General features: G+C 43.5%; 2 protein-coding genes across 8 annotated transcripts; one reads left to right on the plus strand and one right to left on the minus strand.

The window, feature by feature from the left end:
• Nucleotides 1-1,401: 1,401 nt before the first annotated feature.
• On the plus strand, nucleotides 1,402-18,698 carry LOC127673845 (28S ribosomal protein S18b, mitochondrial-like). Of its 2 annotated transcripts, XR_007975236.1 has the most exons (3): nucleotides 1,402-1,912; nucleotides 12,034-12,548; nucleotides 18,435-18,698. XR_007975236.1 is itself a non-coding variant. In XM_052169608.1 (2 exons), exons 1-2 carry the CDS (start codon nucleotides 1,455-1,457, stop codon nucleotides 12,071-12,073), a joined length of 498 nt encoding a protein of 165 aa, XP_052025568.1. In that variant the 5' UTR covers nucleotides 1,402-1,454; the 3' UTR covers nucleotides 12,074-12,650. The 2 variants fall into 2 exon arrangements, 1 of the variants encoding a protein (XP_052025568.1); XM_052169608.1 differs by lacking the exon at nucleotides 18,435-18,698 and having other exon boundaries at nucleotides 12,034-12,650.
• LOC127673840 (patatin-like phospholipase domain-containing protein 4) lies at nucleotides 3,251-22,518 on the minus strand. Of its 6 annotated transcripts, XM_052169597.1 has the most exons (9): nucleotides 22,430-22,518; nucleotides 21,993-22,156; nucleotides 21,323-21,506; nucleotides 19,788-19,882; nucleotides 19,542-19,677; nucleotides 11,687-11,752; nucleotides 11,176-11,328; nucleotides 9,739-9,787; nucleotides 3,251-8,053 (listed from the first exon to the last, which is right to left on the minus strand). In XM_052169597.1, exons 3-9 carry the CDS (start codon nucleotides 21,500-21,502, stop codon nucleotides 7,944-7,946), a joined length of 789 nt encoding a protein of 262 aa, XP_052025557.1. In that variant the 5' UTR covers nucleotides 21,503-21,506; nucleotides 21,993-22,156; nucleotides 22,430-22,518; the 3' UTR covers nucleotides 3,251-7,943. The 6 variants fall into 6 exon arrangements, with proteins under 6 accessions (XP_052025557.1, XP_052025556.1, XP_052025560.1 ...); XM_052169596.1 differs by lacking the exon at nucleotides 22,430-22,518 and having other exon boundaries at nucleotides 21,993-22,330; XM_052169600.1 differs by lacking the exons at nucleotides 11,687-11,752; nucleotides 22,430-22,518 and having other exon boundaries at nucleotides 21,993-22,359.
• Nucleotides 22,519-23,368: the final 850 nt, after the last annotated feature.

Here is a 23,368-nt window from a genome sequence, read left to right on the forward strand (position 1 = left end):
AGATTGAATAGGAGACCAGGGGACTCTGTTATTTGGGTGGTGCTGTGGGGAAGAGTGTTTAAGGTTTATACGGGGAATTACTCTCATTTAACTTAAGATTCCCAGGAACAGTAACCATACATCATTCCATGGCTGGGTCTCCCAGTAAGTCTGAATATATAATGTGGAAAGCATATCTGCCCATAACCATCAGAAATCATCCCACAGAACTTCAAGAAACACCCTGTAGATGCTGGGATGACTGTACACTGCAAAGGCCAGAGACTGCAGTAGATGATTCCAGGATGATTGAGACATCCTGGTCTCAATGTTGGGCCCCTAGGAAGTCTCTTTGAGGATGCAAAGCTTTTAGGAGCTTTCTGTCCATTCTAGGTGGCTGTGGTTAGGAAGGAGAACTGGTGAGAAGGATAGTGAATGAAGAATGAATTTTATGAAACTTTTAATAAAAGGCACTACTTCTAAAGAACACCGTGGAACTGAGCTGGCCACCTTGCCCTTCTCTGCCTGTCTTGCTCTGTGCAGTGTTCTAAACATCTGTTCTTTAGTGATCTACAAATTTGATCAGAATCCTTTTTCCACCAGGATTTGTACATCTATGGCCTGTCTTAAGGTCTGTAGAACTTGTATCCTCAGCCTGGTATTCCTGGTCAAGGTTTTGTCTATTGCTTTGTGTTGTAAGGCTAAATTCTGTACCCAAAGGTCCAGGAGTAATTTCAACACTCACAAGCTTTTGTTATGCAGACCTTATTCCTTGATTTAAAATACTGGTTATATAAAATAGGCTACAGTGGCAGAGGGATCAAGGGAAGGTGGGTTAGGGTTGGAGGAGGAGGGGTGGGGGAGGAAATAGGAAGAAGCAGGAGGAAGTGGCCATTCAGGGATGGGAACCTTGAGCATGTGGCCAGGAGAACAGCAAGGATCTGGGGAGCACCACTGGGGAGGTAGCCAGTCCAGCAGTTAGAAAAGAAGATTAGGGGTGACCCCCAGTAATTTTCAAGCCAAGTAGAATACCTATAGTCTGAATGTCCTTTATTTGGAAGGAAGTCAGGGATGAACTTGAATTTTTCTTATGACAGTAGCTGGTTTAAAGGTCCTGCAGCTCCCCCTTGGCTTGTGACACATGCTTGCTCTTTTAGTTTTGTTTCTGTGGATGTGATAAACCACCCTGGCACAAGTATCAAGGAAAAGGGCTTGTGTGGCACACAGTTCCAGGTTCCAGTCACCTGCTGCAGACAAGGGGGCAGAACCTGAAGAAGCTCTTCAGCTCACATCCACAGACAGCCACAGAGAGCAAGGAGCTGATGGCTAGACTTCTCTTCTTAATTTATTCCACAGCCAAACCTTAATGCTGTTGCCACTCACCCACATAAGAAAATCGCACATACCTGCCCTAGTCCGTATCCTGAGCATGCTCATTTGTTCTTCCAGCAGGCTGGGAATCATGTGTGCACATCATGATGGCTGCCTCCTTGTGGCATATGCTGCTAATGCTGTTTCCTACACTCTTAGGAAGTTCCTATGGAGCTGAGGTTCCCCTCCAGACTCTTTGCACCAGAGGCCCTCCTGAAGAAGACCCTTCAGCCTCCCTTCCCTTCTCCCCTTATGAAAACAAACCTTGGAATTCCCTGGATTCAGGAGAATACCTGAATGGCTATGGCTTTCACCATGTTTGGGCTGACTATTTCCTCAACCACAAAGCTGGTGGCACAATGGATCAGACAGATATTCCTAACAATCAAGTTTCTGGGAATCCGTGTCCCGTGTGCAAGTATCTCAAACTGCATGTTGACTTTAGGGATGTGATGCTCTTGGAACAGTTTGTTCGTGCCCATATGAGTATCATCTTTCATGCCCCATACCCAGGAGTCTATGAAGCAGCACAAGAAGCTGACCCAGGCCATCCAAAAAGCCAGTGAGTGTGGTCTTCTCAGTTACTACATTCCCCAGATTGAGCCCTGAAACGATGCCTATCTTACTGTACAAAGTGCTGTCAGTATGACTCCACCAGCCTCCACATTGTTGACAGGTGAACCTTGATACCCATGGTACAGCTGGCAACAGCCACTGGAGAGAGGACTCAGGAGTTGAGACTGCAATCCACACTGCTTCCCAGAGAGGATTATAAATGGCAAAGACCACAGAAGCTCACAGCAACCATAAAAGCTTATACACAGGTGCAGGGAATCTTGCCAGGCAGCTGGGTGGTTGGTTTAGGTTCAAGCTTATTCTTGCTTACTATAGGAAGCCATTATAACTGACCTTAGTTATGATTGTTCCTAAAGGAGGGCAAGGGTCAGAACACCAGAACATATTACTTAATGGGATGTGCAGTTAATGGTTAGCCGGGCTCAAGAAAGGTCCTCTGTAATAATGTAAGATGGCCGGCTACAGGTCTAAAATGAAATGGCTATGGTAATGTCAGAATGGCAGCTGCCACCTAGGTCTTAACAAGTAGAACATTTGTTTATGTTAAGCTGTTACATCATCTTAGACCCATCAGTTGGGACACATGTTGTAGCACAGAGTGTAGGTTTTTTTTTTAAAGCAGTAATCATTTTAACCAGAGTCCTAAGGACAGCAAAACATCCTACAGGCTTTGATTTCTAAAAGCCTAATATTATTCTCCATAGCCCACCTAGGCCAGAGGCTTGGAGTCCCTCCCAGCCCTGTCAGGACAGGTCCTGCTCTGATCTCATGAAGTGGGATTGTGATACAGTCCAGCCAGCACATGTTAAGCTGTGGCCACACCTGGATTTCTTTGAGTGCGTTGAGAGGAATTGGTGGAGTGGTGCTCTCTGTGATTTTGGTGTATTTTGTGACCTGTGCGTGGATTTTATATTTGATTGGTTTGTGTGTGAGCTTGTGTATGTGTGCCTAGATCAGTGTGTGTTTGGGAGGAGTGTTACTTGAGTGTGTGTGTGATTGTGTGTGTGTATATGTGTGTATATTATGTGTGTGTGTTGTGTTTTAAGTTTACTTGCATGTTAGTACCTATATTTGTGTTTATGTAGGGATACCTGTGGGTGGGTTTGAGTGCAGTTGTGTGTTTGTGTGGGTATGTGTGAGAGTGTGTGAGAGTGAGAGAGAGTGTGTGTGCATGGGTGTGTTTAGGTGCACGTGTGGTAGGTGTGAGAACATCTCTGTGTAAGGGACAGTGTTGAGGCCATCAGTCAGCTTGGCCATTGTTTCTTTTTTTTATTATTTGATGTATTCTTTATTTACATTTCAAATGATTTTCCCTTTTCTGGGTCCCCACTCCCTGCAAGTCCCATAAGCCCTCTTCCCTCCCCCTATTCTTCCATCCACCCCTTCCCACTTCCCTGTTCTGGAATTCCCCTATACTCTTGCACTGAGTCTTTCCAGAACCAGGAGCCACTCCTCCATTCTTTTTGGACATCATTTAATTTGTGGATTATGTCCCGGGTATTCAAAGTTTCTAGGCTAATATCCATGTATCAGTGAGTGCATACCATGATTGATCTTTTGAGACTGGGTTACCTCATTTAGTATGATGTTCTCCAGCTCCATCCATTTGTTTAAGAATTTCATGAATTCATTGTTTCTAATGGCTGAATAGTTCTCCATTGTGTAAACATACCACATTTTTTGTATCCATTCTTCTGTTGAGGGATACCTGCGTTCTTTCCAGCTTCTGGCTACTACAAATAGGGCTGCTATGAACATAATGGAGCATGTGTCCTTATTACATGCTGAAGAATCCTCTGGGTATATGCCCAGGAGAGGTATAGCAGGGTCCTCCGGAAGTGCCATGCCCAGTTTTCTGAGGAACCTCCAGACTGATTTCCAAAGTGGTTGCACCTTCTTACAATCCCACCAGCAGTGGAGGAGTGTTCCTCTTTCTCCACATCCTCGCCAGCACCTGCTGTCTCCTGAGTTTTTGACCTTAGCCATTCTGACTGGTGTGAGGTGAAATCTCAGTGTTGTTTGACTTGCATTTCCCTAATGATTAATGATGTTGAACATTTCTTAAGGTGTTTCTCAGCCCTCTGAAGTTCTTCATGTGAAAATTCTTTGTTTAGCTTGGTATCCCACTTTTTAATGGGGTTATTTGGTTCTCTGGGTTCTACCTTCTTGAGTTCTTTGTATATATTAGATATTATCCCTCTGTCAGATTTAGGGTTGGTGAAGATCCTTTCCCAATCTGTTGGTTGACGTTTTGTCCTTTTGACAGTGTCCTTTGCCTTACAGAAACTTTGTAATTTTATGAGGTCCCATTTGTCAATTCTTGATCTTAGAGCGTACGCTATTGGTGTTCTATTCAGAAACTTTCTCCCTGTACCGATGTTCTCAAGGGTCTTCCCCAGTTTCTTTTCTATTAGTTTCAGTGTGTCTGGTTTTATGTGGAGGTCCTTGATCCATTTGGAGTTGAACTTAGTACAAGGAGACAAGGATGGATCAATTCACATTCTTCTACATGCTGACCTCCACTCGAACCAGCACCATTTGTTGAAAAGGCTATCTTTTTTTCCACTGGATGCTTTCAGCTCCTTTGTTGAAGATCAAGTGACCATAGCTGTGTGGGTTCATTTCTGGGTCTTCAATCCCATTCCATTGATCTTCTTGCCTGACATTGTACCAATACCATGTAGTTTTTATCACTATTGCTCTGTAGTAAAGTTTGAGGTCTGAGATACTGAATCCCCCTGAAGTTCTTTTACTGTTGAGAATAGTTTTAGCTATCCTGGGTTTTTTTGTTATTCCAGATGAATTTGAGCATTGCTCTTTCTAGCTCTATGAAGAACTGGGTTGGGATTTTGATGGGGATTGCATTGAATCTGTAGATTGCCTTTGGCAAGATGGCCATTTTAACTATATTAATCCTGCCAATCCATGAGCATGGAAGATTTTTCCATTTTCTGAGATCTTCTTCGACTTCCTTCTTCAGAGATCTGAAGTTCTTGTCATATAGGTCTTTCACTTGTTTGGTTAGAGTCACACCAAGATACTTTATGCTGTTTGTGGCTATTGTGAAGGGTGTCATTTCCCTAATTTCTTTCTCAGTCTGCTTATCCTTTGAGTGTAGGAAGGCTACTGATTTGCTTGAGTTGATTTTGTAGCCAGCCACTTTGCTGAAGTTGTTTATCAGCTGTAGGAGTTCTCTAGTAGAGTTTTTTGGGTCACTTAAGTACACTATCATATCATCTGCAAATAGTGATAGTTTGACTTCTTCCTTTCCAATTTGTATCCCTTTGACTTATGTTGTCTAATTGCTCTAGCTAGAATTTCAAGAACTATATTGAAAAGATATGGAGAGAGGGAGCAGCCTTGTCTAGTCCCTGATTTTACTGGGATTGCTTCAAGTTTCTCTCCATTTAGTTTGATGTTGGCTACCGGTTTGCTGTATATTGCTTTTACTATGTGTAGATATGGGCCTTCAATTCCTGTCCTTTCCAAGAGTTTTAGCATGAAAGGATGCTGAATTTTGTCAAATGCTTTTTCTGCATCTAATGAAATGATCATGTGATTTTTTTTCTTTGAGTTTGTTTATGTAGTGGATTGCATTGATGGATTTCCTTATATTGAACCATCCCTGCATCCCTGGGATGAAGCCTACTTGATCCTGGTGGATGATCGTTTTGATGTGTTCTTGGATTTGGTGGGCAAGAATTTTATTGAGTATTTTTGCATCAATATTCATAAGGGAAATTGTCCTGAAATTCTCTTTCTTAGTTGGATCTTTGTGTGGTTTTGGTATCAGCGTAATTGTGGCTTCGTAGGAGTTGGGTAGTGTTCCTTCTGTTTCTAGTTGGTGGAATAGTTTGAAGAGTATTGGTGGTAAGTCTTCTTTGAAGGTCTGATAGAATTCTGCACTGAAACCATCTGGTCCTGTGCTTTTTTTGGTTGGAAGGCTATCTATGACCCCTTCTATTTCTTTAGGGGTTATGGGTCTGCTTAGATGATCTATTTGATCCTGATTTAATTTTGGTGTTTGGTATCTGTCTAAGAAATTGTCCATTTCCTCCAGATTCTCCAGTTGTGTTGAGTACAGGCTTTTGTAGTAGGAACTGATCATATTTTGAATTTCCTTTTGTAGTAGGATCTAAAGATTTTTTGAATTTCCTCAGTTTCTGTTGTAATATCTCCCGTTTCATTTCTAATTTTGTTAATTTGGATACTGTCTCTGTGCTCTTTGGTTAGTCTGGCTAGGGGTTTATCTATCTTGTCGATTTTTTCAAAGAACCAGCTCCTGGTTTTGTTGATTCTTTGTATGTTTCTCTTGGTTTCTACTTGATTGATTTCAGCCCTGAGTTTGATGATTTCCTGTCTTATCCTCCTCCTGGGTGAATTAGCTTCTTTTTGTTCCAGGGCTTTCAGTTGTTCGGTTAATCTTCTAGTGTATGCTCTCTCGAATTTCTCTTTGGAGGCACTCAAAGCTATGAATTTTCCTCTTAGCACTGCTTTCATTGTGTCCCATAGATTTGTGTATGTTGTGCCTTCATTTTCGTTAAATTCTATGAAATCTTGGATTTCTTTATTTCTTCCTTGACCAAGGTATCATTGAGTAGAGTATTGTTCAGTTTCCATGTGTATGTGGGCTTTCTGTTGTTTTTATTGTTATTAAATACCACTTTTACTCCATAGTGATCTGATAGGAGGCATGGAATTATTTCAATCTTCTTATATTTGCTGAGTTCTGTCTTGTGAAGATCGATTTTGGAGAAGGTACCGTGAGGTGCTGAGAAAAAGGTATATTCTTTTGCTTTGGATGAAAAGTTCTATACATATCTGTTAAATCCAATTGGTCCAAAGCGTCAATTAGTTTCACTGTCTCCCTGTTTAGTTTCTGTTTTCCTGATCGGTCCATTGATGAGAGTGGAGTGTTGAAGTCACACACAATTATTGTGTTAGGTGCAATGTGTGCTTTGAACTTTAGTAAAGTTTATTTTATGAATGAGGGTGCTCTTGTATTTGGAGCATAGATGTTCAGGATTGAGAGTTCTTCTTGTTGTATTTTTCCTTTGACCAACAAGAAGTGTCCCTCAGAGTCTCTTTTGATGACTTTAGGTTGAAAGTCAATTTTATCTGATATTAGAATGGCTACTCCAGCTTGTTTCCTGGGACCATTTGCTTGTAGAATTGTCTTCCAGCCTTTTACTCTAAGGTAGTTTTTGTCTTTGACACTGAGGTGTGTTTCCTGTATGCAGCAAAATGTAGGGTCCTGTTTATGTAACCAGTCTGTTAGTCTATGTATTTTTATTGGGGAATTGAGTCCATTAATGTTAAAAGATATTAAGGAGTAGACTCCAGGGATCTAAAGCTCGGGGTGATACAGTACCTAGTGAAGCTCTTCTGCCCTGGCCTGCATCGAATATATGGTTTAACTCCTTTTCTTATCAAAAATCGCAAAGGTCTCATTCTGTACACAAGCAACATAGTCTGTCACAGCAATACCCCACTCTCAGGAACCAACTTGTATATGGGTCAGTGTCCTATTTGAGGAGGATGGTGGCCCAGAGGTAGATATGGTAGCTAAGATTTCTACATCCCTATCTAAAGGCAGCAAGAAGAGAAACTCAAGGATTGGAATGGGTTTGATGAACTTCAAAGGCCACCTGCTATGACACTTTGACCCCAATATGGCTACAGCAGGATGTGGTAAAATAGTCCTCACACATGAGCGCCTTGGTCTACCTAGAGAGAGAAGCTGATGCTGGAGGTGTGTCTTTAGCTTTATCCATTGTTTTCTGTTCCTTTTCAAGAATTTTCCAAAACCTTGACGACTATTCTATGCATACTAGCACTGGTTGCCTTTATCAGATTGATCATCTTAGGAGTCCGTCGTTATGTACCAAGACATCCACATGAAAAAAAAGGTAGGGAAGCAGGCTGGGTTCTCACTCTTGTTCTTGGTTTTATGAGGCTGATAATGACCTGGGAGATGAACCCAATGGTCTGACTCTTCATAGCAATGTTGGAGATGATTATTGTTGGGCACAGGAGGCTAAGAGAGTCAGCCTACGTGTACAATCAGAGAAGCAGGATGGAACAGGAAAGTCCTCCTGAGGTGAGGGAGAATCCAAGGACCAACAATCTAAATAAGATGAAGGAAAATGGAGATGAGAAATCCCTCCTCATAAACAACAAAACCTTCCCTGAAGACTGTGATTAAAATCAATTTGCTTTCTGGGGATGATATCATGCAGCACAATAATTCTTATACCTAGGGTCAAGTAGCTGTGGGGAAGGGAGTGAGTCTGTGGCCCATGCTGGTGTGTGTGTATGTGTGTGTACATGTATGTTATGTGTATGTCTCTGTGTGATGTGTGTGCAAGTGTAATATAAATGTTTGTACATACATATGTCTGTGTATGTTATGTGTTCATGTGTGATATGTACGTCTGTGCATGAGTGATATATACATATGTGTATGCGATATGTATGCATGTGTGATACACACCACACACACATATACATACATACATACATACATACATATATATATATGCTTATGTGTGGGTCTGGTGTGATATACATATATATGTTTAAGTATGGGTCTGTGTGTTTGTTATGTGTGTGTCTATGTATGTGTATATGTGTATGTGATATAAATGTGTCTGTTATGTGTGTGTGATATGTGCATGTGATTATGTGTGTGTATGTCTGTGTTTGTATATGTGTGTGTGATTGTGTGTGTGCATGTGATATATATATATGTATATATATATATGCGTGTATGTGTATGGGTGTTTGTGTATGTGTGTGTATGTGTGATATGTGTTTGTGTGTCAAAGACGGATATAAGAGGAGTTGGAGCACAGAGACTGTTTGTGCAGCTTAGGCTATCTCATATATCACTCTGGGTAGCCCAGGTTGTCCAGTCTCTCCTTTCATGTAGCCAAGACTGTCCCAAGTCTCCATCTGTGTAGACCAGGCTCTCTTGCTTTTTTCTGCATATCCCAGGCTCTCTTGGTTTCCCCTCTGCTTAGCCCAGGCTGTCCCATGTCTTTTTCCAAGTAGCACAGGTTGACTCAGGAGTGAAAGGAGAGGAGCCAGAGAGCTGAGGCAGGGGATTGGTGTCATAGGATATACATGAGTATAGCACATGGAATATACAGGTCAGTGTGCACACATAGCAATCAGCACACATCTATGACTGTCAGCACATACATGTTAGAGCACATGGATACAAACCAGCCTCCACAGATGTCAATAAGGACACACACATGTTAAGAGTCTTCACACATATGTACCAGAACACATTAGTCAAAACACATGTCCGTCGGATGATGTACATGTCAGTCAGCATGCACACATGAGAACATATGTGTCAACCAGACCTCATACATGTAAGTCAAAATCCATTTCCATCCCTGAGCACCTGCCAATTCCACTGCACATGTGTAAGTCTGAGCCTATGTGTCAGTCACGCTTCATATGTGTCAGAACACACAGGGAACTCTGTGTACACATGTTAATCGGAGCATATGCATGCTAGCCTTTATGTCAGCACACACATGTCAGTCAGAGTGCAAATATGTCAGAGGTCATTCCTGTCAATCTGCTCATACATGGCACCCAGAAAGAGAAGCTGAGGCAGTGGGATTATCCTAGACAGGAGTCTGAGTCAGCCTTGGCTATACAGACACATGTATGCACACACTGAGTCACTAGCCTGAGCTATGCACGTCGGCATTTATTGATGCCAGCACTCCCTGTGCAGGAAGCGCGCCGTGTCAATCATCCCCCTGCTGTAGATGGCTTCCATCATCTGCCTACCCGGTGGGAACAGCATCTGCCACGCGCGCACCAGGTTGGCCATGGAGATCTGGTGGGAGAAATAAGAGACATACTAGCTGGGAGTCACAGGAACATATGGCATGTTGCCCAGGATGGGTCAATCCCCCTGCCTCAGATGCCCAAGCACTGGGAGTAAAGGCTTGCACAGCTGTGTCACATGTATGATGTTCATGTTTATACTTCATGTGTAAACTATGTGTACATATGGCATACATGTTACACATGTGATATATACATGTTACACATGTGTGTGAGGCATGCTACTTACATATGTGATAAGTCATATAAGATACAAACATACGTAATATACATATGTAATATGTAACTTACAGTACATGATGGGCAATAACATGCATGATATATATCATGTACACATGTAAATCACAGATTATATACATGTTATTAGTCACATGTAAGGTGTAAGATTTATACATCACATACACATGTATAATTAGTAACATGTAAGATATACACATGATAGATGCAATACACACAGTGCACTGTACATGTTACATATCACATGTGTTTGTGTAGAATACTGTATGCATCATATGCACTGTACAGCACACATTGTTTTCATATGATGCGTAGACATAACTTCAGGTGTATACATTAGTCATACCACAGAAGTAACATGTATGTTATAAACAATGCACACACCTAAATTCAATCACAACACACAAATGATAAATAATATGCACATTGTATTGTACACATTTATCATATGATGTGCACATCTAACTGCTCTACATATGTACACATTAATCATGTTAAATAACACATATGCTATCAATATGACAAACCACATTGTGTATTCTACAATGATCTATTTAGTTCTCTTGTGTAAATGACTCCACAGATCACATATCTCTATGTATATAACCAACCACATATTATGAAGCACACAGCATACACACACTGTTCTGTGTAAATTCCATGCTATACCTTGTAATTTCTCTACACACCACACACATGGGACACTTGGGACACTTGGTGTTGCTTGAAATGATATGGGAGGTAGAATCAGCATGTGTTCCCATGTGTGTGCATGTGTACATTCATGCATGTGTGTTGTTTTTTATCTATGCATCCAGTGGAACTGACGTGGGGTTGGTAGTGCAGTCTACACTGAGATTAAGGCAAGGGTCGTGAAAACTACATATAACCATCATGTGTACACATGTCACTATATACATTATGCACACAGGACACTCATGCAGGTATTATATGTTGTTATGCCCTGTATAACCATATAAATTATGTGCCTATGTATAAATAACCATGTCACATACACAAATTATACATTATATAACATACATAATGCACATATGACATCCTGTGTCATACGCATGTGTGCATCTCACAGTGCATACATCCTCTGTGTGCACTGCACCCAACATGCACACTGTGACTCACCGTGATGTCCTGCTTGGCGAAGCTCACACACACGCCGGGCCACCCCGGATCCCGCGGGGACACATCCGCCCGTCCACTGAAGGGTGAGAAGGTCAAGGTGTGTCCCATGGGTAGCACGGGCAGGCTGTCAGTAAGGCCGCCGTCCATCCAGCGCTGCCAGGAGGGGACACACATGCATATGGGTCACATGCGTGATGTGGGTCACACGTGTGCTGTCTGCATGGCTCACATATGTGTCTTATGGTTGCGCCTGTGTCATTGCCACACATTGCACATGTCCTATGTTCACATATCATACATGTATCCTAGGTTGGCTTACACATATGTGTTATGGTCACACACGTGTTACACATGTCCTATGTTCACATCTCATACACCTGTCCTATGTTGGCTTGCACACACTTTATGTTAATTCCTGTGTCTTCTGCAAACATCACACACATGTCCCACAGTCATGCCTGTGCTGCTCACCCATCCCTCCAGTCCCTGCGCATAGCCACACCCACAATACCTGCCCTGCATACTCCACAGGCTCAAGTCCTGCGTAGACAGGTATGAAGCAGCTGGCGAGGAGAACCTGTGTCAGAACACATGACAGCTCAGGAGCACAGGGTCAAAGACACTCATACATATAATGCAAATGTTATTTACATCTCAACTACATATCATGAACATGTTATTTACATACCACCCACATCGACATTACATCCACATAACATTTATACATGTACATATCAACCATGTTTCTACATGCCATGGAGATGCTATTTACATTTCAAACACACATCATCCATGTTTCCAACATATCATCCACATGTTATCTGCATACCACTTACACATCTATCCCTTCTCCCACAGCATTGAGCTGGGCTTCTCAGCACATTCGATCAGTCTGTGACATTCCTGGCCGCCACCCCCAGCCTTCCACTTGTGTTATCCCTGGCCTTTGTTCTTCTGAGAACCATGCAGCTGCTTTCACCTGGAAATCAAGGCTGCCTCATCTGGAGACATCCTGGGACCTGTAAGACATGAAGTCCTTTAATCCCAGCAGGCGACCGCTGAAAAGAGGAGCCAGCAAGTTCTCAGATCTCTCCTTGAGTCTGGGGGCAGGGTTTTATTTTAAAGGCTTTATATATTGACTAAATATTAGTAAAGCCTTGGTCTCGATCGGCTAATGTCATCCTGACTCATTTCTTTTGTGGCCTCCCCGTTTATCCCCAGAATTCTCTTCCAGGTCCCCAGTTCACCTCTAGTTGCTGGCAACTACAGATTGGCACCCGAACAGGGACGGACCTGATACAGGAGAATTTCCTGAGGTGACCCTATCTGGCGAAGCTTCGCAGAAAAACGGCAAGAAGATGCTATCCTGCACGGTAAACAACTATAAGAGTTAAATGCTAGCGCTAGTGTAAGGTTTTATCCTTTGAAACTATTGTTGTGGGTGCGGAAGGATATGGTTAAGCAGAACAGTATTGGCCCGGCACAGTATCTGCTTGGAATAGATAGTGGAAGATGGGGCAGGAAAGTTCTCGGCAGAGATGTGCTCGCAGCATTCAGGAGCTGCTGCAGGCGAAAGGGATTGGGTTTGAAGAACAAAGATCAGAAGGTTTCTTAGATCAGATCGATTCTTGCTGCCCATGGTTCTGAGAAAAAAAGAACCTTAAATGAGAGTGCCTGGAAGAGAATTGGTGATTTGCTAAAGACTTCCAAGGCAGATAGTATTACCCCCTGCCTCTGGACACTTATAAAGGATGTTATAGAGGAAGTAACCCTGGAGGAATTAGATATCATGCAGGAAGAACTTAAGGAATCTCAAGAAGAAAGCCTGCTGGAGAGGAATTTCTCAAAAAAGGACCCTCTCCACTCTAAGTTACAGAAACGTGGATAGTTTAGAAAAGGAAGCTCACCCCAAAAAGAGAACAGCTGAATTCCATGGGGAGAATGGGCCCCTCCGTGCCCTCTGCTCCGCCTATGACTTTGGGTGTGGGAGACGAGATCCAGAGAGATATGCAGATACAAACATTGGAGTTCGAGATTAAGTTACAGAAATTGATTAATGAATTACAGGAGCTAAAACGGGTATCAAATACTAGAGAGAACAATGATCTTGAGACGCGCCAATCTCCACTAGAAAGAGCTGTAAGTCAGGCTCGTGGAGAAGGGCAGGATACGTCAGAACTCTTAGCCTTTCCTGTCCTTGAGATCGGGATTTTCCTGTCCAGGAGAATAGGATTAGACAATATCAGACATTGGAATTCAAAGTGATAAAAGAATTAAAGGCAGCTTTGGCTCAGTACTGCCCTACAGCTCCTTTTACACAAGTTTTATTGGATACTGTGATGGAGTCGAATTTAACTGCACAGGATTGGAGAACTCTGTCTAAGGCTACTTTGTCAGGAGGAGATTTTTTGCTTTGGATTTCTGAGTGGCGAGAGGCTAGCAAAAGAACTGCCATTGTAAATACTCAGGCAGGCCATCCAGATTGGAATGCTGATGTGTTACTGGGAGAAGGTGTATATGAAGGAAATACTAACCAGATTGGGTTTCCTATTGCAGTGAATGCCCGCTGTGCTTGGAATCTTTTACCATCGAAGGGAGATCTTAGTGGAAGCTTAACAGGTGTCAGACAGGCTCCTGATGAGCTTTTTCAGGATTTTGTGGATAGATTATTGGAACAGCTAACAGAATTTTTAGAAATTCTCAGGCAGAAAATCCGTTGGTCACTCAGTTGGCTTATGAGAACGCTAATGCAGCCTGCTGCGAGGCCATCAGACCTCACAGGGGGAAGACAGACTTGGCTGGTTATATTCGCCTCTGTTCTGAAATTGGCCCCTCGTATAATCAGGGTCTAGCAATGGCCGCAGCTTTGCAGGGAACCACCATACAGGAAATACTTTCACAGAGATGAGGGAATAAAAAGTGTTTTAAATGTGGTAGTCTGGGTCATTTTAGAAGTGATTGCCCTAGCAACAGGGGTGCTATAAGCAGGCAATCAATTTGCACCCCAGGAATCTATTCTAAGTGTATGAAAGGAAACCATTGGGCTAGAGAATGCAAATCTAAGACTGATATTCAAGGCCTGCTGGTGTCGGGAACTGGGAGAAGGCCCCGACTCAACCAGGGCAGACAGTTTATGGGGCCACGAAAGCTGCTGCCAAGCCAGGAAAATCCATCTTTGAACTTATCAGAGCAACACCAGGGAGCGCTGGACTGAACCTCTGCAGTACCTTCCATGTCGTATTAACCCCAGAAATGGGTGTCCAGATCCTGCCTACAGGAGTTTTTGGACCTTTACCCGCAGGAACTTGGGGATTACTTCTAGGACAAAGTAGTTCTACTGTGAAGGGGCTGCAGATTTATCCAGGTGTCATAGACAGTGACTATAAGGGAGAAATAAAAATTATGGCTGCTTCCCCTCATGGTGTTATAACTGTACCTGCTAACTAAAGAATTGCTCAACTTGTCTTGGTTCCTTTACATCCACTGCCTTCCAAATTCGTTAAGGATAAGAGAGGACAGGAGGGCTTCGGCTCCTCTGGAGTGTATTGGGTTTAATCTATTACTAATAAAAGAACTAACCTTAAATTAACAATTAAAGGAAAGGGTTTTGAAGGATTAATAGATACAGGAGCTGATATAACAATTATTAAAGGACAAGACTGGCCATCCAGCTGGCCTTTGACGGAGACACTTACCCATCTCCAAGGTATTGGATATTCTAACAATCCAAAACAGAGAGCAAGACTTCTAACTTGGAAAGATAAAGAGGGAAATTCAGGACAAATCCAGCCTTATGTTATACAAAACTTGCCTACTACCCTTTGGGGGAGAGACCTTTTATCACAAATGAATCTGATTGTGTGTAGTCCTAACAAAAATGTCACTAGGCAAATGTTAGAGCAAGGATCTTTGCCCGCTCAGGGATTTGGGAAAGAAGGGCAAGGCATTAAAGGGTTTGAAAGCCCCCAGCCTAACCCTAACACTAGAGGTCTGGGGCATTTTCAGTAATGACCACTGTCTTGCCTGCATCCCACGCCAATAAAATTCAATGGCTTAATGATAATCCTGTGTGGGTTGATCAGCGGTCTTTATCTAAAGTAAAAACAGATGCCGCCTCTTCGCTAGTGCAGGAGCAACTAGAGGCAGGGCATTTAAGAGAATCTCAATCTCCATGGAAGACCCCAATATTTGTTATTAAGAAAAAATCCGGTAAATGGAGATTGCTACAAGATCTAAGAAAGGTTAATGAAATTATGTTGCCCATGGGAGCTTTACAAACTGGTCTTCCATCTCCCGTGGCTATTCCTAGAGGATATTATAAAATAGTTACAGATTTAAAAGATTGTTTCTTTACTATTCCATTACATCCTGAGGATTGCAAAAGATTTGCTTTCAATGTTCCTTCTATTAACTTCATGGAACCTATGAAAAGATACCAATGGATAGTTCTTCCTCAGGGCATGGCTAACCGTCCTGCCTTACGTAAGAAGTTTGTGGCACAGGCCATTCAGCCTGTAAGACAACAGTGGCTGGATATTTACCTTGTCCATTACACAGATGATATTTTGATTGCGGGGGGGGGGGGGAGAGGGGAAGGGGGAGGGGGGATTCCTCACACTTTGCTTTTATGTTTTAAAGATTTGCAGCAAGCTTTAGCCGCTAAAGGATTACAAATAGCTTCAGAGAAAGTACAAACCCAGGATCCGTATAATTATCTGGGTTTCAAACTTACAGATCAAGCTGTTTTTTCCCAGAAGATAATTATTCACAGGGACAATTTAAAAACTTTAAATGATTTTCAAAAGTTATTGGGTGACATTAACTGGCTTCGGCCATATTTAAAGCTTACTACAGGAAAATTACGACCTTTATTTGATATTCTAAAGGGGAATGCTGACCCTACATCCCCTAGATTATTAACTCCAGAAGGACTTTTGGATTTACAGCAAGTGGAGAAAGCTATTGAAAATCGATTTGTTACCTATATAGATTATTCTTTACCTTTACATCTGCTAATTTTTAATACGACTCACTCGCCTACAGGTTTATTATGGGAAAAGGCTCCTCTGATGTGGATTCATTTGAGGGTGTCTTCAAGGCGTAATATCTTGCCGTATTATGAGGCAGTAGCCCAAGTGATTGTGCTTGGAAGAAAGCAGGAACTAACTTATTTTGGCAAAGATCCAGATGTTATTATTCAGCCTTATAGTGTAAATCAAGATGCTTGGTTAAAACAGCATAGCACAGATTGGTTGCTTGCTCAAATAGGCTTTGAAAGGACTATAGATAACCATTATCCTCAAGACAAATTGATAAAGTTTTTAAATATGCATGAGGTTGTATTTCCTAAAATGACATCTTTACAGCCGTTGCATAATGCTCTTTTAATTTTCACAGACGGCTCTTCCAAAGGAAGAGCTGGATATCTTATTAATAATCAACAGGTGGTCGTAGAGACCCCTGGGCTTTCTGCTCAGTTATCAGAACTGACAGCGGTGTTGTGTGTCTTTCAATCTGTAAATAGTACCTTTAATCTCTTTACTGACAGTGCTTATGTTACATTTTCTGTACCACTGTTAGAGACCTGTGGCACATTTAATTTTAATACGCCAGCAGGATCCTTGTTTTCACAATTGCAAAGTATCATTCTTGCCAGGAAAAATCTTTTATATTGGCCATATACGAGCTCACTCCGGTCTTCCTGGAGCTTTAGCTAAAGGCAATCAATCAGTGCACTGACAGAGCTCTAATAAGAGAGGCTTTAAATTTAGAACCTGTGGAAATGGCTAGACGTGATCATAATAAATTTCATCTTTCTAGCCATACATTAAGACTCCGTCATAAGATCACAAAGGAGCAAGCAAGAATGACTGTAAAACAATGCCCTAATTGCCTTACATTAGCACCAGTTCCTCACTTAGGGGTTAACCCACGAGGCCTTATGCCTAATCAAATTTGGCAAATGGATGTAACTCACTATGCAGAATTTGGAAAATTAAAATTTATACATGTTTGCACTGATACTTGTTCAGGATTTCTCTTTGTTTCTCTACATTCAAGAGAAGCCTCTAAAAATGTAATTCATCATTGTTTACAAGCTTTTAATACCATGGGATTACCCAAGGTCATTAAGACAGATAATGGACCAGCCTACTCTGGCAATAACTTTATCTCATTTTGTAAAGAATTTGGTATTAAACATAAAACTGGAGTTCCTTATAACCCAATGGGTCAAGGAATCGTAGAGTGTGCTCATCGCACCCCTAAAGACTGGCTTTTTAAAACAAAGAAGGGGAATCTATACCCTCCCCCAGGTTACCCAAAGCACACCTTGCTTTTGTTTTATTCGTTTTAAATTTCCTGCAGACTGATTCTAATGGTCAATCTGCAGCGGACAGGCACTGGCACCCTACCAGTTCTAATTCTTATGCCATGGTTAAATCGCACGACCCTTTAACATGGAACGGTCCAGATCCCGTCTTAATCTGGGGCAGGGGGTCAGTTTGTATCTTTTCTCAAACAGAAGATGGAGCCCGAAGGCTTCCAGAAAGATTGATAAGGCAGATAAATTCACACGCTAAAGCAGCTGGTACGTATAATTAATTCACAAAAGCATTCTCTAAGCCGCTTCTCACTTACTTGGGAAGAAAGGTTCCTTTGTGCTCTTGTAGTTAATTTGCAATCCAGGCCTCTTGCCTGAGTCACAAATTTGCAATCAAATTGAACGCCTTGGGCCTTCCAGACACAGCCCAAGCAGGTTTTTGTCTTTTAATCTCTTTTTGTGTTTCAAGCAGGTATCTCTCAGATACAGCACTTGAAGGTGTGCTACTGCAGCAATGGCTTCTAGGATCCAAAGAGAGGCTGTGCAGGCCTGCCAGGCCACACTCACAGGACATTTACTTTACCAGTGGATCCCCAGAGAGGGGGCTGCATAGAACCGGATCTATGCATGTTTGTTAATTTAACAAACATGGGCATCAGTTTGAGGTGTGAGGCGAGGCACTGCAAGGGAAAAGGAAATGTCCTGCTTCTGAGTTTCCCTGAGAAGCAAGCCCGGCTGCCTAGGAGTTGACATTGAAAGACTTAAATTATTAAGGCAGTCTATTTCCCCTCCCCTGAAAAAGATGTCAATTAATGTTTAAGGGGGTCCAGGCCTCTGCTTTCCCTGATTAAAGCCCATTGTCTTTTGACGAATATATCTATCCACTGAGTTTTTTTAAAATAAATAATTAAGGGGGAAATTGTCCCTTCCCCCACAGCATTGAGCTGGGCTTCTCAGCCCCTTCCATCAGCTGCGACATTCCTGGCCGCCACCCCCAGCCTTCCGCTCCTGTTATCCCCGCCTTTGTTCTTCTGAGAACCATACAGCTGCTTTCACCTGGAAATCAAGGCTGCCTCAGGGCAGACTCACCTGGAAACATTCTGGGACCTGTGAGAAATGAAGTCCTTTAATCCCAGCAGGCGACCCACTGAGAAGAGGAGCCACGAGTTCTCGGCCATCTCCTTGAAGTCTGGGGGCAGGGTTTTATTTTAAAGGCTTTATATATTGACTAAATATTAGTAAAGCATTGGTCTTGATCGGCTAATGTCATCCTGACTCATTTCTCTTTCATGGCCTCCCTGTTTATCCCCAGAATTCTCTTCCAGGTCTCCAGTTTTCCTGTAGCTGCTGGCAACTACACACATCTACACAACACTCACAATACCATCTCCATATACCATACATACATGTACCACACATGCACATATGCCACTCCCACCTACATACCACACTAAAGCACACACATCCACATGAATGTGCCCCCACTAACACACACACATGTGCACACACTCAACTGCATAGACACACATGTGACTGCGTAACAGATGTAACCTGCTCCTCCTCAGAGCAACAATGTGTATCCTCTGAACGCATGTTGTCGTTACATGGTCCCTGAGTGGGAAATACCCCTGACTGATGTGCAAAGGTGCATACATGGACACACAAATGAGAACACTACAGTGGAAAAAGTTCACAACTACCTGTAGGTTGGGATGGTTCTGTGTGTAGGATCTGTGTGGATGCACACGGATGACCGTGTGGCATCTCCTGGTTCCACAGCATACACAGAAATGATGGAAAATACTGGTCACATGTGATGAGTTGAAAATCACTGATGAGGCCAGTCACATATGACAGCACAAGGGGGAAGTGGAGGGTTGGGGGACACAATCTGTGTGCAGAGTCCCGTGAACATGTCTGAACTCTGCACAGACCACTGACATGCCGTGCTGTGTGAACCCCTAACATGTGAACACACACCCAACATGAGAACACTCACCTAACATGAGAACACGCCCCTCCACACACATCTTTGTGCCCTTACCGTGATGAGGTCGTCCCTAGAAGTGAAACTAGACACCAGGTGGCTCCTCCTGTCCGCCATGCTGGTGACCGACACATGCAACCGTCCCTGGGCCAGTGTGTGTGCGTGCTGGGGAAGGATGGAGTCAATGCCGCCTCTGCACATGCATGCAAGGACACAGAATTGGGGGGACATGGAGATGGGAGGTCAGGCACCATGTGCTCCTGTGTCCAGCTCTGGCCAGGACACGTGTACACTGACACCCACCTAAGCCGAGCCATAAAGTTGTATCCAGGCGTTACCGGCCCCAGTGCCTGCATCCTCGTCTCCTCGGCAAAGGCAAACACGAATCTGGTACATGCCTGCAGGGTGGGGTCTGTGTGTGAGTGTGTGTCACACCTCTGTATGCCATGAATGACATTATATGATGTTATCTGCCTGATCCATATAGTCTATATGTCAGGTATTATACAAATTACAGTGTATTACACATACTACATATTATAACACACTACATGTGATTATATACACATCATTACATGTATGTGCATAGTGCAGTGTGCCACATGTAATAGCATACATGTGATTATGTGCCATTTCGTGCTCTTTACACAATACTCATCATTTTGTATAAGGCATATAAAAACATTCTACACAACATGCAATCATGTATCATCATAGATAGTAAAACCGTATAGTCACGTGACATATCTACATGTATCCTATGTGACGATATGCATCATGTAAAGTACAACTTGTGTAGGAAGGTAATATGATGTTACCGCTTACAGCACATAGCATCATGGAGTTACACACTTCAACATATGAAAGCTGTTCATATCACTTGAATTATATACATTATGTAACATGTAGCGTACAGCATACACCCCAAATTGACATGTATAATACACTGTGTAATATATTACAAACATATAATACATATAGTCATGTCATAAGTGACCTCACTGCACAATGCATCACATGTATGATTACATGCTTCAGTGCACCATGCTATGTTACCATTGGTATTTTATGTAGCATGTACCATGAAATGTATAGCACACAACATGTAATGGCACATACGACACACACTTTGAAATGTGTTTAATTTCCGCACATGTCACATCCATGCATACAACACGGATATTCTGACGGGGCATGTCATGTGTTAAGGTAGGGACTCATGACGCACATGACGCACGGACTCATGATCAGACACGTCTACACTTGATTTACTGTACTACACTGTGCGCATGCTACAGCACATCGTATGTAGAGTACAAGTGTGTCACATAGTAGGCAGTTTATATTAAAATGTGTTTAAGTGTATGTTGTATGGACACTGAACTGTGTCACCTACATGTCAGACTGCATGTTGCATGTATTTAATGCATAGATCATAGTACATGCTGTCTGTACTACACTGTATGTTGCATGTGTGCGGTATCACATGCAGTATGTGTAGTTACGCTGTATGCACACTCTAGCCTTTTGAGACACTATGTGCTGTGTGCATACTCTACTACATATGTATCACATGTATGTCGCCCACGTGTCACATGTCTATAGTCAAACTGCGCACACTATATCACATGCCATATGCGTCACACTGTGTGCTGTGTGTACACTCTACTACATATCACACATATGTCACCCACGAGTCACACGTGTGCACACTATATAGCTCGCCATATGTGTCACACTGTGTGTACACTCTACTATGTATCAAACGTATGTCACCCACATGTCACATATATGTAACACTGTGTGCATGCCCAGCGCATCACACCTGTCCCCCTCACCTCAAGCCTCTCTGGTGCGGTCAGTAGCATAGTGGCCACCAGAGCCCCTGCTGAGGCCCCTGCAAAGCCAGTGATGTCACGCAGCAGGCCCCGCCCGCGCGTGCACAGCATGGTCGCTGCCCCCAGGTGGTAAATACCCAGAAACCCGCAGGCTGAGAAGGAGAGGTGAGTGTACTTCATGCGGCTGAGAAAGAAACACATACTTGTAATTAGTATACGCCTTCGGACTTGTGCATGCTTTCTACATACAAGATGCACAGCTGACCTACAGACTGGGAACTGTGATTGACAAACTTCTCACCCAGTCCCACCCCCTCAGCCTGTGACCTTCACCTTCCTTCATTAGCCCCACCCCCTCACCCCTGACCCCCACCCCCACCCCACTCCAGCTCCAGGGAAGGGAGCAGTGAGCTGAATTACTTGACTAGGCTAAAGAATTAATCAGTCCAGACCACACCCTCCTCTTCAAGCCCTGTACTCCGTGGAGACCACGCCCTCATTGTAACCTGGGAAGCCCCGCCCCTGTCCTGCCCCCTGCCCGCCCTGACCTGCAAACCTGGGAAGCTCCACCCTCCATTCCTGGCACGTGTCACTCCTCAGCTGACCTGGGAATCCCCGCCCACTACTCCTGGCCCCGCCCCTACCGCCCCAGTAGGCCCGCAGCACTTACGCGTCAATCGCGCCTCCAGCCAATCCCCAGACGCAGATGTCACAGACCAATGTCACTCACAGCCGCTGAGCCAATCGCGATGCGGCAGGGGCCGGCCTAGGCGGTGCGTGGAGTCCCACTGTCATTCAACATGGCAGCACCCGAAGGATTGGCTCTAGGCCGCCCTGTAACGAGGGATGCTCAATGGTATTCCGGTATTCGGGCCCCACCTCACCGTCCCGCGCGCCCTTATGACATCTTCAGACCGCGTCCATGCCCCCGTCCCCTCGCCTCCTGCAGCCGACACCGTCCTAAGAAGTCGGTGCCTCGAGAAGGTTCCACTGCAGAGCGGGTTGCAGGGCCTGTCGCGCCTTATGACGTCACCGGCCTGCGCCCTCCCGTTCCCTTCTCGGCGTGCACAGCGGGGCCTCAGCTCCAGAATGAGTGAGGATTCAGACCTGTCCTGAAGCCTCGGGCCTTGAGGCATCATCATCCCGCTCCCTTCTGGTCAGATGGCTGGCCCCGCGGCCGGAAACCTCCCCTGCCCTGGCCCTAAGGTGACGTGCGGGCCGCGCCCCGAGGGGAACTTGACTTTGCGCGTGCACGCCGACCCCGCCCCTTCCCCAGGCTTGACCTTTGCCCCCTGCAGGCGCTTAGGAGCCTGTCCTGTTTCCTGATGTGACCCCAGGAAGTGGTAAAAATGCAGTAAACTAACATCAAAGACTCCCGAAAACTATGCATGTGATGGTGCCTGTTCCTGTCCATGTATATGTATATATATACCAGTTAATTGGACTGATAGGTAGAAAGATAGAGTTACATGTATGATTTTTATTTCTTTTTATACTTTTTATACATACATGTACATACATACATACATGTAATATTTTCCCACTGTAAGTGGAAAAAAAGGGACAGGCCAGCATTCCTATGTAACCATCAGCTGCAACTGACCCGACTGTGGCAATAATACCCTTACTACCAACACTTTGCTTTTACCTTGTGTGATCTAGACTTATGACAGTGAGCATATAAAACAGAGACATTGCGCATTGCCCTATTTTATTGGATATTTTTGACAAATTCACACATCTATAATATATTCAAGTTGTCCTTCCTCCCATATCTATCAGCCTTTCTTCCTCACCCATGCAAGTCCATATCATCAGGGTCATAATTGTGATTTTGCCTTGTGACCAACTTAGTCTAAACACTCATCTGCCCGAGCATTAGATTAAAATTGTCAATTGGAACATTCAGGGTTATCTAGGGATACAGGGTGGAAGGCAATGGCTCCCTAAATACACAAATCCTTCAGTAACAAACTTTGTGAGATACAGATAATGCTTCTGTGAACCAGATCTCTTACATCGATATATTTTCTTATTATTCTCCCC

This window comes from Apodemus sylvaticus, chromosome 23 (assembly GCF_947179515.1).
Source record: "Apodemus sylvaticus chromosome 23, mApoSyl1.1, whole genome shotgun sequence".
Classification (NCBI taxonomy): Eukaryota; Metazoa; Chordata; class Mammalia; order Rodentia; family Muridae; genus Apodemus; species Apodemus sylvaticus.

What these genes read in the sequence shown, in the direction of transcription:
- LOC127673845 (XM_052169608.1), top strand. Translation starts at nt 1,455, where the DNA reads ATGATGGCTGCCTCCTTGTGGCATATGCTGCTAATGCTGTTTCCTACA. An exon ending in CCAGGCCATCCAAAAAGCCA is followed by an intron (nt 1,913 to 12,033) that starts GTGAGTGTGGTC and finishes CTTCTCCCACAG; the next exon opens with CATTGAGCTGGGCTTCTCAG.
- LOC127673840 (XM_052169597.1), bottom strand. Translation starts at nt 21,502, where the DNA reads ATGAAGTACACTCACCTCTCCTTCTCAGCCTGCGGGTTTCTGGGTATT. An exon ending in CCGCACCAGAGAGGCTTGAG is followed by an intron (nt 19,883 to 21,322) that starts GTGAGGGGGACA and finishes CCCACCCTGCAG; the next exon opens with GCATGTACCAGATTCGTGTT. An exon ending in CTGTGGAGTATGCAGGGCAG is followed by an intron (nt 11,329 to 11,686) that starts GTATTGTGGGTG and finishes CCCTCCTGGCAG; the next exon opens with CGCTGGATGGACGGCGGCCT.